At 38.5% G+C, this 13147-nt stretch overlaps 1 protein-coding gene across 3 annotated transcripts in view; it reads left to right on the forward strand.

Annotated features, from left to right (window-relative positions):
* The window catches only part of Galk2 (galactokinase 2), a 106015-nt gene that overhangs the window by 15557 nt on the left and 77311 nt on the right, over positions 1–13147 (forward strand). For all 3 annotated transcript variants that reach the window (XM_076929681.1, XM_034495025.2, XM_076929682.1), the window contains exons 3-5: positions 2583–2706; positions 7722–7806; positions 11416–11562. In XM_076929681.1, the coding sequence (XP_076785796.1) occupies positions 2583–2706; positions 7722–7806; positions 11416–11562 (356 nt within the window). The remainder of the gene's footprint in view (positions 1–2582; positions 2707–7721; positions 7807–11415; positions 11563–13147) is intronic.

The following is a 13147-nucleotide window of genomic DNA, read 5'->3' on the forward strand; positions in this document are numbered from 1 at the left end:
AATTTTCCCTGACTTCTCTGGTGGTTTGTATTTTCCAGGTTTTCTAGGTGTATTTGTGTTTTGCTTTTTTTTTTTTTTTTTTTTTTTTTTTTGTGATTTTCTACATTTTAGTGTTAAGTAGCAGATTTTAGCAATTTTGTGTACAATCAATCTGTCTTCATAAATGTATAATGGTTGCTGGGCAGTGGTGGTGCATGCCTTTAATCCCAGCACTTGGGAGGCAGAGGCAGAGGCAGGCAGATTTCTGCATTTGAGGCCAGTCTGGTCTACAGAGTGAGTTCCAGGACAGCCAGGACTATACAGAGAAACCCTGTCTCGAAAAACAAAACAAAACAAAACAAAACAAAACAAAACAAATGTATAATGTATAATGGTGGATACAGTTTTAGATTGTATACCAACTTATTTGTGAGTTTAATATATCATAAATATTTTCTTACACTTCTGAAGAGGTTATAATTATTATTTTAATGTTTTAGACTATTCTATTAAGATGGTATTTTGTAATTTACTTAGCCATTTTCTTTTATTGTACATGAAGTTATTTCTAGGTTTCCCCTGGTGTGACCAGGAGCTTGAGTGTCTCCCAGTGGAGAGGAGTAGGTAGTCACAGGATTTCAAGTTTACAGCAGACATAGTCACAGTTTCTTCTTTAATCTCTTGTGTATGGCTTCCCAGCAGACTTCATAAAATTTCCTCCAAGATAAGTCTTTTTTTTTTTTTTTCTTTTTCTTTTTTGGTTTTTCCGAGATAGGGTTTCTCTGTATAGCCCTGGCTGTCCTGGAACTCACTCTGTGGACCAGGCTGGCCTCGAACTCAGAAATCCGCCTGCCTCTGCTTCCCAAGTGCTGGGATTAAACACGTGTGCCACCACTGCCAGGCACCAAGATAAGTCTTATACTTTATTTAGAATGTATTTCCCAAGGAGAGAAAACAGAGAAAGGTGGTTTTTTTCCCCTCCTTTTCATGCTCAGCTGGGCTTTTGGCAACTTCTCAGACTGAGTTTCAGTCTAGTGTTTCCTTTGTTTTGGATAGTTACCTTGTCTGTAGAGCAGGTGACTTTTCAAAGAAAGGTATTTGGATGTGTGCCTTTGATGTGCATTGATAGAGACATGGAGCTGAAGATAACACATTAGGTCCATGGCCTGTAGCTAAGAATTGAAGTCCTTGGAATAGACTCATTGCTTAGGGAGAGTGAATGGAGGGCATTTTAACTACTGAGAAGAAAATAATAGATTTGTTATCCTTCATCCCCAGGAAAGAGCTCCTGCTCCCTCAGTGACCCTCACTTGGGATGGATTTGTTTGTCTTTGGGTGTTTTTTTTGTTGTTGTTATTGTTGTTGTTAAATACATTTTTGACAAAGGAAAGGGTTTTCCCTCTCAGCAGGCTGCCATCATGCTGTAGTCTTCCAGCAGAATGGATGCTCTCTCCTCAGATTTCAACATGTGTTTCCTACTCGGTTCATATTCCTATTCTCTTAGTAATTGGGTAGAAAGGTAACTGTAAATGAGTTCCCCTGGGATTGTTAAACCTTAAAAGCCTTTATTATCTTGTTCTTACGAGAATATCAACCCAGAAGCAAAAGCCTTGTCAGCTGTAACAATTTGTGTGAGAAAAATAGAATTATGAGGCTGAATTGTCACCTTCTAATTTCGTGTTTCCTTGCTGGTTAAGATCTGCCAAAGGAATGAAGAGATATGAAAGTCTGTACCAGGAAAATAAACAGCTTCTTAACCCCAGTGAGACGTTAACCAGCTTGACAATTTATAGCATGTCACATGATATAAATTTGGAAAATGATTATTGTCAATTAAAAAATTATAAAATTGGAAAAACAAGTTTAAGATACAAAGAAGCCTCCAAATTAACAAAATCAAACTAATTACTATGGTTAGCAGAAATTTCTGACATAAAATGTTTGGTAAAAAAAAAAAAAAAACTGAGTATCTGTCCACCCATAGTGTTTTATTTTCTATTAAACCATGGACATATTTTTCCTGTATGTTAACTGTCCATGCAAGATTCATAGCTTTTCACCTGAAAGGGGATAAGAATTTATTTTGGAGCCAACTATGAGTGATGTGGCTTGAAAACAGATACAGTTTACTCTAACCTCACAGTCCAACATGGAAACACCCTTGAGAGTTTTTATATTAACAGAACAAGGAAACCACACAAGAAGACACTTTTCAGATACATCACTGAAAACATCAGGCAGGTGGGTGACAGCAATGTAGAGAAGCCTCAGTTCTAGGTGGCAGATGTTACCTGGTAGCATTGCTCTAGCCTTTGGTTGGTGGAGGCTAGAGGGTTTGCTCTCATATCCCAAAGGATTTACCAAGTAGCTGCAAAGATACATAGAGCAGTATGTAATGAGTGCCTACTAAGGGGGCTAAGGATGTTTGAGATCACCTGACTTACAACTTCCCAGACTCTACAGTCATTGAGTTTCTATTCAGTCAGCCCTGAAGCTCCCTGGAAGCCTTGCTTCTCTCCAGCAACTGTTGTTCACAGAACTTAGTTGAGTTTCTTTTCTTTCTTATGCTAACACGGATAAAACCTGCTTTCTCTCTTGTCTAGGCGAGCACATAGATTACTGTGGATATTCCGTTATTCCCATGGCTGTGGAACAAGACATGCTAATAGCAGTGGAACCTGTGAAAACACACACTCTCCAACTGGCCAATACAGACCCTTTGTATCCGTGAGTATTTAGAATTGCTGGTAGGTACAGAATATGTGTGTAGTATAGAATATTCTCTCTCTCTCTCTCTCTCTCTCTCTCTCTCTCTCTATATATATATATATATATATATATATGCATGCCCACACTCTTTCTCACACATACACAGTAAATAAATATATGAATTAATAAATAAGTGTAAAAAAGGAAGCTTTAACTGGAGAGTTGCAATATACCAGACACTGTTTCAAGTTTTCAGTTATACAAACATGAAAATAATTTTGTTCTTGCCCAGACATTACTGATTATCTGCTGAGATTACTGTTTCAATAAGGTCACCTGTATGCAATCTGTCCTTCAATATTATGGCACTGCCTAATTCTCTTGTCAGAGAATCTTACCATGCTACACAATCATTGCTTACATACCTGTATCCCTCGGTAGGTTTAAGATCGATGGTTTTATGTTGTGTTGTCCGTTTTCTCCAAAGCCTTAGTCTCAGTATAACACAGTATGAGGTAAAATAAATGTTTCTAGTACATTCTCTTTCTCAAGTTTAAGTGTTTAATTTTCTATAATGTTAAGAGATCACTTATGTGTATTGAATTGTATTAAGTATCTGTTCAGTCATCATGGTCATCTTTAAACATATGGTGGGTTACTTTGGTGGATTTTTCAATGCTGAACCAGCTTTGCTTTTTCTGCATAAGTTTTACTTGTACAGCCTGGTACCACAGAACAGTATTTTGGTGAGTGATGGCTCACATATAGGGTGACGGCTCCATGGGAAAAGCTCATATATGGGGCTGAAAAACTGCTGCTACTTATAGTGTTTGCATTTTAAGCCAAGGATTACTTACTACAAAAGGGTTAAACATTTCAACAATTAAAATGCTTATAAATGCTTGTTTATAAAATCTAGAGTCATGTGCAGTAGTATCCTTGGCCTCCACATTCATTCACTTGCCTACAACTTTCTGTCCTGTGTGTCCCCTTTATGTTAAGTGTGCTGGTTTCAACTGCTTAAACTTTTTGTTTGGATAGTTCAGATACACAAATACTACCATTGTGTTATAGCCAGCTACTGTGTTCAGTATTGCCTTAGTCACTGTTGTGTTGTAATATGCCTTGACCAAGGCATATTAAAGTATTTAATTAAGGGCTTGCTTACAGTTTCGTAGGGCTAAACTGAAAATGCAGGGAGTGTGGGGCCATGAAAGCAGGCATGGTCCTGGAGAAGTAGCTGAGAACTTTACATTCTGATCTACAAGCAGCAGATTGGGGGTCTGGGGTGGAGAGACATTGGACCTGACATAAGCTTTTGAAAACTCAAAGCCACACCTCCTCCAAGGCCATATAAGGCTATACCTCCTAATCCTTCCAACAGTTCATCAACTGGAATTGAAATGGGGGGGTGGTATTTACATTAAACCACCACAAGTATAATAGCATGCTGTATATGTTTGTAACGGTGAATATCCCAAATACATATGTGTGTAGTAGGCTATACCATCTATGTCTGTATAAGTATGCTATACTCTATATTGTTTATACAATGACAATATTAGCTAATTATAAGTTTCATAAACTATATCCCTGTTATTAAATTGCATGATTATATTATGTATTTGATTTGCAAATTACAGAAGAAGATATAATTGTCACATTTTATATAGTCATTCTGTTTCTATATCTTGGTCACTGAGTAAGCTGACAGCGAACATGGGAACAGCAGATGTTTCTCCGAGATGCTGATTTCATTTTCCTTGAGTGTATACACCAAACAGAAGGATTCCTGGATGATATGCTAGTTCTGTTTTTAGTTCTTTGAAGAAACAACACACTGTTTTCCATAATGGTTGCATCAAATCACATTCCTGCCAACAGTTCAGAAGTGTTCACTTTTCTGAAACTCTACCAACATTTATCATCTTACTCACACCAGATGCCATTATTGTAAGATTAATACTTTTTCGAGGTATTACCTTGTTTTGTGTGTGTGTGTTTCTTATGTTACTGCATTGGATTTTATGCATTTGGTGTTATTTGCAGGTTTTTTGTTTTGTTTTACAGCTATATTCTATTAGTTGAAGTATTTGCAATAATCAAGTGGGACTTGAATGTGGTAGAGATGAGTGTGTGATTTAGAACATAATTCCTTAGCCCAGGAACTTTCTATATTTTGCTGAGTGAGCTATTAACTGGGAGAGCAACCAGAGGTGTTTGATGTCACTACTGTACACTGCCAAACTAGCATAGTGTGCTTGGATTTTAACTAATGCAGTTAGGAGATAGATGAAAGCAGCCCTAGGAGGGAAGATTATAGTTATAAGTGCATATTAAAATCAGAGACAGGCCAGGGAAATGGCTTAGTGAGTAAAAGGATGTGCTAGCAAACCTGACAACCCAAGATCAGTCTCTGGGACCCATGTAGTAGAGGGTGAGGACTGACTCCCACCAGCCTTTGATGTCACACATGCTATGATATGTGGACAAACACACACACACACACAGAGAGAGAGAAATCAATCAATAAATTAATTAAAAAGATCAGTTCTCAAATTATTAACTTAATAATTCACCTTAGGGCTTTGGAAGAACAAGAACAAGCCCCATCAAAAATCAGTAGATTGAAAGAAATAATTACAATTAAGGAAGAAACTAATTAAATAAAAATTTAAAAATATAATGAATTAATGAAACAAAGAGTCAATTCTTTGAAACAATGAACAAGATCAATAAACTCTTAGCCAAACTAGCTGAAAGAAAGAACAAAGGCCCAGATTAATGAAGTAAGAGATGAAAAGGGAGACATGGCAGTAGATACCTATGAAATTCAGGAAATTGTTTCAATATATTTTAGAGCTCTTATATTCTATGATGTTGGAAAATCTGAAAGGAATGAATTTCTAGGTGCATATAATCTACCATATTAAATCTGGATGAAGTTGTCTTACAGAGATTAAACAAACAATGAGATTCAAGCAACAACTAAAAACAAAACAACAGAAAAACATCAACTAAACAAAAAACATTTTCAATTAAAAAAATCCAGGCTTTGAAAAGGACTGTTGCTGAAGATACAGCATACTTGTCACAAGACAGAAATAACATTGGTTCTGACCAGGAAACTTCCTCCCTGTTGGAGAACTTTCACGGTTGCAGGAGATGCTGTGTAGGACACTAGGGGAAAACACTCAACAGTCTTACCCAGCTGCCATCCCTGTGAACTACTGGTGTGGAAAGATATGTCCGTGGGTGGAATAGTGGTCTAATATATAGGGGTAACCGCAGTGGTCCCCTGAGATTATCTTGGATAATGCAGAAACTTACAGATGATCAAAGTGCAGAGAATAGTGCCAGTGGATAGTTACAAATGGAACATTTACATCACACTTCCCTACCCAAGGACCATGGCAGAAGAGAGGGCAGGGAGACTGGAAGAGCAAGATGCTGGAGAGGACTGGAGTGAACTGGTATCATCTGGATGTGAGAGGACTGCCATGCTCAGGAGCACACAGTAGCACACCTCTATAGGGTGAAGCTAGTCAATATTTGAGCATGGATTGGAGGGGTGAGCCCCTCCCCCTAACTGAAGACATCTGATGGTTTCTGGGGGGAAAAGTGTCAATTTTCGTTAAGGATATGGCCCATGGTAGGTTGACTGCGCTCCATGAATGGCCCCCACACCATTGAGTATATGGGAAGCACAAACTGGACTTGGTGGGTTATTAAAAAAAAGGACACAAAATTAGGTGGGACTGAGGAGGTGAGGGTGGACCTGGGATGAGTTATGGACACGTGTGAGGAGATGAATATGATCAAAATACATTGTATGAAATGCTCAAGGATTAATAGAAATACTACAAACAGTTCAGGCCTACAACCCCTGAACTCTACCAACCTTTAAAGAAGAGCCAGCATGATGCTTTGAGTCCAGAAAATAGAAAATGAAGGAGGAGGGAAGCCCAAAGTGTTAGGGAAGGCACGTGTGGAACGGAGGTAGGAGGACAGGAGAGTTAGGCTCCCCAAAGTGTTAGGGAAGGCACGTGTGGAACGGAGGTAGGAGGACAGGAGAGTTAGGCTTTTCTGAGGAATTCAGAGACGCAGACCAACCTGCCAAAGTAGTAACTTTCTAACATAAAATTCCTATTTTCTTCTTCCAATTAATAAGTGGCTGCTGGTGATACTGAGGTAATGTGTAGATACTATGTAAATATCTTGTTTTCATGAAGTTTTTACTTTAGATTAGCATGGACTTCACATGCAGTACTTTTTAATTTTCATTATTTCTTTGATATTGGTTAATTGGCATATTTTATTAATTCTCTCTCTCTCTCTCTCTCTCTCTCTGTATGATGAACATGCGTGGTATACATTCTATAGCACATTTGTGGAAGTCAAAGGACAGCTTTGTGGGGTCAATTCTGTCTTCATGTGGGTTCTAGGGATCAGGCTAGCATCTCACTGAGCTTGGCATTTTATTATGAAAAGTAATTTCCTCTTTTCTTCATTTAGCTGCTTATTCACTTGTAACTTCATATTAGTGTAGACTCACGATGGGTCATGACTCTTTAAAATAAATTTTGTTTGGTTATTTATTTTTCTGAAATCATACAGATGGTCAAATTAGATGGATGTCAGAGAACATGGAGATAAGAGAACTTGGAGTACTTCCGTTTCAACTGGGGATCTGCCTGGCAGCAGGCGCAGAGGGAAAAGCATTCATGTGGTTTATACCAGCTAAGAAGCATGAAAGAGAAAATGAATGTAGATTATGCTAAAGGATGTCTGTTTCTGGAAATAAAAAGGGGCAGGTAGAGGTAGATTAGTCAGCAAGGCTACTATAATTTCCTCTCCTAGTTTTTAGCATCTGGAGGTGTTCACTGTTGGAAGCTGTGAGATACACATTTAAGTAAATTGAAAAGGAGACTCGGTATTGTTGGCCTGTCACAAGAGGGCAGCAGTCAGCCATTGATTTTTTTTTTTCCTCTGAAGGCATACAGACTTAAATTAATGTGTCTTGTTTTTTTCAGAGACTTCAGTACTGATAGCATCTGTATTGACAAGACCAAACCGCTATGGCACAACTACTTCCTATGTGGATTTAAGGGAATTCAGGTAAATCGACACCTACTAGCCATTGAGATTACAGTCACATTTCTTTTCCAGGTTAATTCTGCCATGTTTTTGGTCTCCTTTTAGTATTGATGCTCATCTTAACTTTGTTGACTTCTGTTTCAGGGGATGGGGTGGGGGAGATTTGATTGTCTCTGGGTTGTGTTCACAGGGGTGGTCAAGGTCTTTCATTTAACAGGCTCTGTATCATTAAATACACCTTGAAGAGAGATTGTCCTAGTATTTACATTCTGTTCTTGCGGTGTACAGGAGAGTACTAGAGTAGAACTTAGCACTGAGCAGCCATGGGTTTGAATATGGGCGCGATCCAGCTTTGCTAGTTTAAGTTCAATCTTGGCTTTATCTATGAAATGTTGTCACTGCTTTTCAATACAGTGACTGCAGGGCGTCACTTTGCTGGGCCCTTAGGCATTTGGGAATGGCAGCCAGCATTGTTACTGCTTGTCCAGGTGAGAATAAAAGGGTTGTATTGAAGGTATTACTGTGAGTAGTTTCCCAGAAACGTTGACTTAGTCAGTGTCAAAACTTCAGTGCTGTGTGTAAGAGTAGGGCCGTGGGATATTTCCACTTTCTCTCACAATGAGGAGGAGAGTAGGAAGCACAGAGAGAAAACCAGTACTTGCTGTTTTCAGAACCACTCCTGTGTTTCTTTTTGTGTTTTGTTTTTTGTTTTTTTTTTTTTTTTTTTTTTTTTTTTTTTTGAGACAGGGTTTTTCTGTGTAGCCCTGGCTGTCCTGGAACTCACTCTGTAGACCAGGCTGACCTCGAACTCAGAAATCCACCTGCCTCTGCCTCCCAAGTGCTAGGATTAAAGGCGTGCACCACCACCGCCCGGCTCTTTTTGTGTTCTTAATTTTCTTTTCTTTTCTTTTTTTATAGGATAAGAGAGGGGCCTATTTTTTAAATTTATTTTATGTATATGAATACACTGTAGCTGTCCTCAAACACACCAGAAGAGAGCATCAGATCCCATTACAGATGGTTGTGAGCCACCATGTGGGTGCTGGAAATTGAACTCAGGACCTCTGAAAGAGCAGTCAGTGCTCTTAACCACAGAGCCATCTCTCTAGCCCCTTAATTTTATTTTCTAATAATTAAAAAAAAAATCTACTTATTTTATGCCTGTGGGTGCTTTGCCTGCATGTGTCTGTGCATCACGTGGGTGCCTGGTACCCACGGAGGCCACAAACTGTTTTTAGCTGCCACGTGGAAATTGAACCCAGGTCCTCTGTAAGAACAACAGATGCTCTTAACCACTGAACCATCTCTCCAGCCCCTTAACTTTTGTTTTTTAAATTAACATTTAGTCAATAATTATTTTAGTTGTAGTGAGTCTTGTAACACATCATAGATTAAGATATTAAGATTTTTTTTTTGTCTTCGTGACTCAAAAGGAAACTAGTTTTCTGTCTTTTTTTTTTTTTTTTTTTTTTTTTTTTTGAGAGCTTATGATCCAAGTGGCCTGGGGGTCCTATCTGAAATTGTCACGAGCAGCTTAGGACTCAGTGATATAGTCTTATAGAAGCCTGTCAGGGTAACTTGGGATGTGTAGTCCTGGGCTGCTGTCATGGAGGTCTGGCCTAGGAGTACAGCATTCATTTCTTGAGAATGTGGTTTTTTTTTTCTAGACACATGGTAATAACTTCTGGGAAAAGTTATTGGCCTGTTTTAAATCTTCAAATCATTTGGATTGCCATTCATATTAGTGAGAATTAGAGTATTTGGAAGCATTGGTCAGGCAAATGCAATCTGACCTTGCTTGCAACAACATGCCTGTTTGTACCATATAGTAAAGTGACATCTCTTTCTCTCTTTCTCTCTCTCTCTCTCTCTCATATGTATATATGTATATATACATAGTATATTTTTGTATTATTTTGGATAGGGGCTTAAAACCTTCCTCTTCAGTTTGATAACTTATGTGCAAAAACACAGGTTTGTTCAATGACCTTTTGGCAGAAAAGTAATTTCAGTGTTAGCCAGTCCAGAAACCTTCAAATTAAATTCTAGAAAGTTCCAAGGGATAGTCTGTTTATGTGAAATTGAACATGTTATCCTTTTGGGATAAAGCTACTGCAATGTTTGGCACAACACATTTGTGTTTTTCAGTCTGCTGTTACTGTTGAACTTAAACATTGCGTGCTAAGTTTGTAAGTATGATTCACGTCCAAGACAGTCTGTGGATCAGTTTATGGTTAAATATATAGCGTTCCCCAAGGCCTGCTGCTTTTGAGTGGGCTGCCTGATGTTCTGTACAGAGGGGCGTTGGCAACAGCACGTCTTCAGTGTATAATTTGTTTGTGTTTCTGGAAGGAGATTTTTAGATTTGGAATCAGGAGGTACATCCAACTGAATCTTTTCTTTTGTGGTGCATAACTTTTGCCAAGGAAGAAAAAAAAAGACAAAAAATTAAGGACAAAAGCAGTTTTTATTTGCAGCGTTTTGTTCCTTTGGCTAGTCTAACTTGCTTATTGAAATTTCTCTCTAGAAGAATATGTATGATGAAATGTGTAATTAGGTAATGTAATAGTTTCTCAGACTTTGGTCTTGAATTATCTGAGAAATTTTTGAAGAAGACCATTTTTTTTGCCTTGATGAGGAGGGAGTGCTGGGTTTATTTTAATCCTAAATAATGAAGATTATAATATGATATTACCTCTTAATCTAGGTCTTACAGGTCAGTTCAAATACATTAGAGATTTCTACCTTTAACCCAGAGTCTAATTTGATTGGTTTTTCATGTTTGTAAAAATGTCCCTGGCTTCTTTGGGGCCTTCAAAATAGTTTACATATAAATTCTAGTCAGGCTGTCTTTAAAACTACTAGATGGTTAAATTGCATTAATAACTCCAGTAAAAACTCTGAATTTCCTAATATAGCTGGCAGGCATTTAAGCATGGAGACATTGTTGGCCTCAGTTTTCATAGCAGTGGAGAAGTCAACTGAGACTCAAGAGTCTTGGGTCTCATTCCCATCATCCTTTGCATGGGGACTATCTCAGAGTCTTGGGTCTTCAAGTGTTCTTTGTGTAATTTTTGGAAAGTTTCTTAACCTCCCAGTGCTTAGGTTTTTCTTGATAAAAATGGAGTTGGTAGAGTTGGAGCTCTTTTTCTACAGAGAGCCTCCCGAGGCCAGATACCCTGGAAACAGCTGCTGTTGGGTTAGACTTTAGACAAGATGCTGGAGGGCCAAAGCTCAGCCTGCTCCCCATCACTAGGGATTTTCTGCCTCTCTGGGCAACTTGAATTGTAATTACTTCATGGTTTTTCTACACTTGTTCAAATCAGTTGATATTCAAAGAAAAATCATTTAAGGCAATTTAGTAAGTGGATCAGTAGCTTTTGGTTGAACAAAATAAAAAGTCCTCTCCAGAGGACTCATCCCCAGATGAGAGGGCTGAGCCATTAAATCAGATGGGAGGTGTAGCTCCCACTGTAATAATTTACTCCAGTTGCTGCAAAAGCTTTGTGTCTGTCATAGACTTTTCCCCTCTGTGGAGAGATAGAAGTTTCTGCTGCTTCTTGAGCCCAATACTGAAATAACTACTGGCATTTTTTTTTTTTTTTTTTTTTTTTTTTTTAACATTCTTAGGAACACTTTGGCCTTAGTAAGCTGCCTGGAATGAATTGCTTGGTAGATGGAAATATACCCCCAAGTTCGGGCCTCTCCAGCTCCAGTGCTCTGGTTTGCTGTGCTGGGTTAGTGACTCTCACAGTGCTGGGAATGAGATTATCCAAGGTAAGCACCGTGATGTTAACCTCATAGGACCTCCATGACAGCATCTGCATTGCAAAGTCATACTGTCTTCCTCAACACCAAAAACCAAAACAACAACAACAACAACAAAAACCCTGTCTTAACTGGAAAGGAAAAGCCAACATCTGTGGGCAAGTACCCTAATCTAATATGTTCTGCCTATGGTTTCTCACTGTAGTGCTTCTGATAGTCTCTGACCAGCCAGTCAGCAGGGCTGTACGACTGTAGTGAGGTACTCTTGGATTATATATGAAGCTTGAATAGAGGGTGTTATTTAAAAGAGGTGTTCTTATTGACAAGATGCATTCAGAGCAAGACATTTTAGGTTTCCTGGTTGGGCCTGTTTTTGTTTTGTTTTTTGTTTTTGTGGTTCTTTTCTTTGTTTTCACCTAAAACCTTAAGTATTGACAGGCAATGGGCAGAAAGTGCAGAGAACAGGCAAGAAAGGAGCCAAATGCATATCTGTTAATATCCAATATCAGTAGATATTCCAATTTGAGCTATTCCATTGAAGGAGGAAGTGCTTACTTTAAGGAAACAGAGATTCCACCTAAGGTCAGAAAGCCTTTATAAGTTTGCATAAATCTCTGGTTTTGCAGCTTGGAGCAGGTGATCTTAGATTTAATTAGTACTTGAACATTCTGCTTCAAGTGAAATTTTTTTGTTTGTTTGTTTTTGTTTTTTTTCGAGACAGGGTTTCTCTGTGTAGTCCTGGCTGTCCTGGAACTCACTCTGTAGACCAGGCTGGCCTCGAACTCAGAAATCCGCCTGCCTCTGCCTCCCAAGTGCTGGGATTAAAGGCGTGCGCCACCACCGCCCGGCTTCAAGTGAAATGTTATTGCAAATTTTTTTAAACCAGTGATGCTCAACCTTCCTAATGCTGCAGCCCTTTAATACAGTTCTTCATGCTGTGGTGATCACCAGCCATAAAATTGTTTTTGTTGCTACTTCATAACTGTAATTCTGCTAATTTTATGGATCATAATGCAAATTTCTGATAGGCAAGATATCTGATATGTGTCCCCCAAAGGGGTCTCGACATAGATTGAGCACCACTCTGTTAAACTCATGCATGTAAACTGAAATTCACAGATGGCTTGGGAATAGAAAAACAATAGACAGACCAAAAAGAAAGCTAGCCATATTCTTAGTTTGTAAAAGGTATGTTTGAATTTTTATAATAAAATTTTACATATGGGAAAGGGAGACATAAAAGAGAAAACATTGCTTGCTATAAACAGACTTTTTCATGGGAAATTTAGCTCGCTCACTGCAATAGTACTTGTTTTTAGTTTAGTTTTATTTTTGAGAAGAGAAAGAAAATCTATATGTTAACTATGCCTTCTCTGACACAACCTTTAATCTATAGTTTAATAAGCATTTAACAAAATACCCAACATGAACAGTTTAAGGGAGAAAAGACTCATTTTGGCTCAGTTTTCGTGGGTTCAGTCCAGGGTTGGCTGGCTACACTGTTGCAGATCTGAGTGTGGCAGAATGAGGGACACAAGGCACAAGGGCAGGATAAAGGAGAAGGGATAAGAATGCAAGGAATTAGATACTGAGC

Source organism: Arvicanthis niloticus, chromosome 2 (genome assembly GCF_011762505.2).
Source record: "Arvicanthis niloticus isolate mArvNil1 chromosome 2, mArvNil1.pat.X, whole genome shotgun sequence".
NCBI classification, from domain to species: domain Eukaryota; kingdom Metazoa; phylum Chordata; class Mammalia; order Rodentia; family Muridae; genus Arvicanthis; species Arvicanthis niloticus.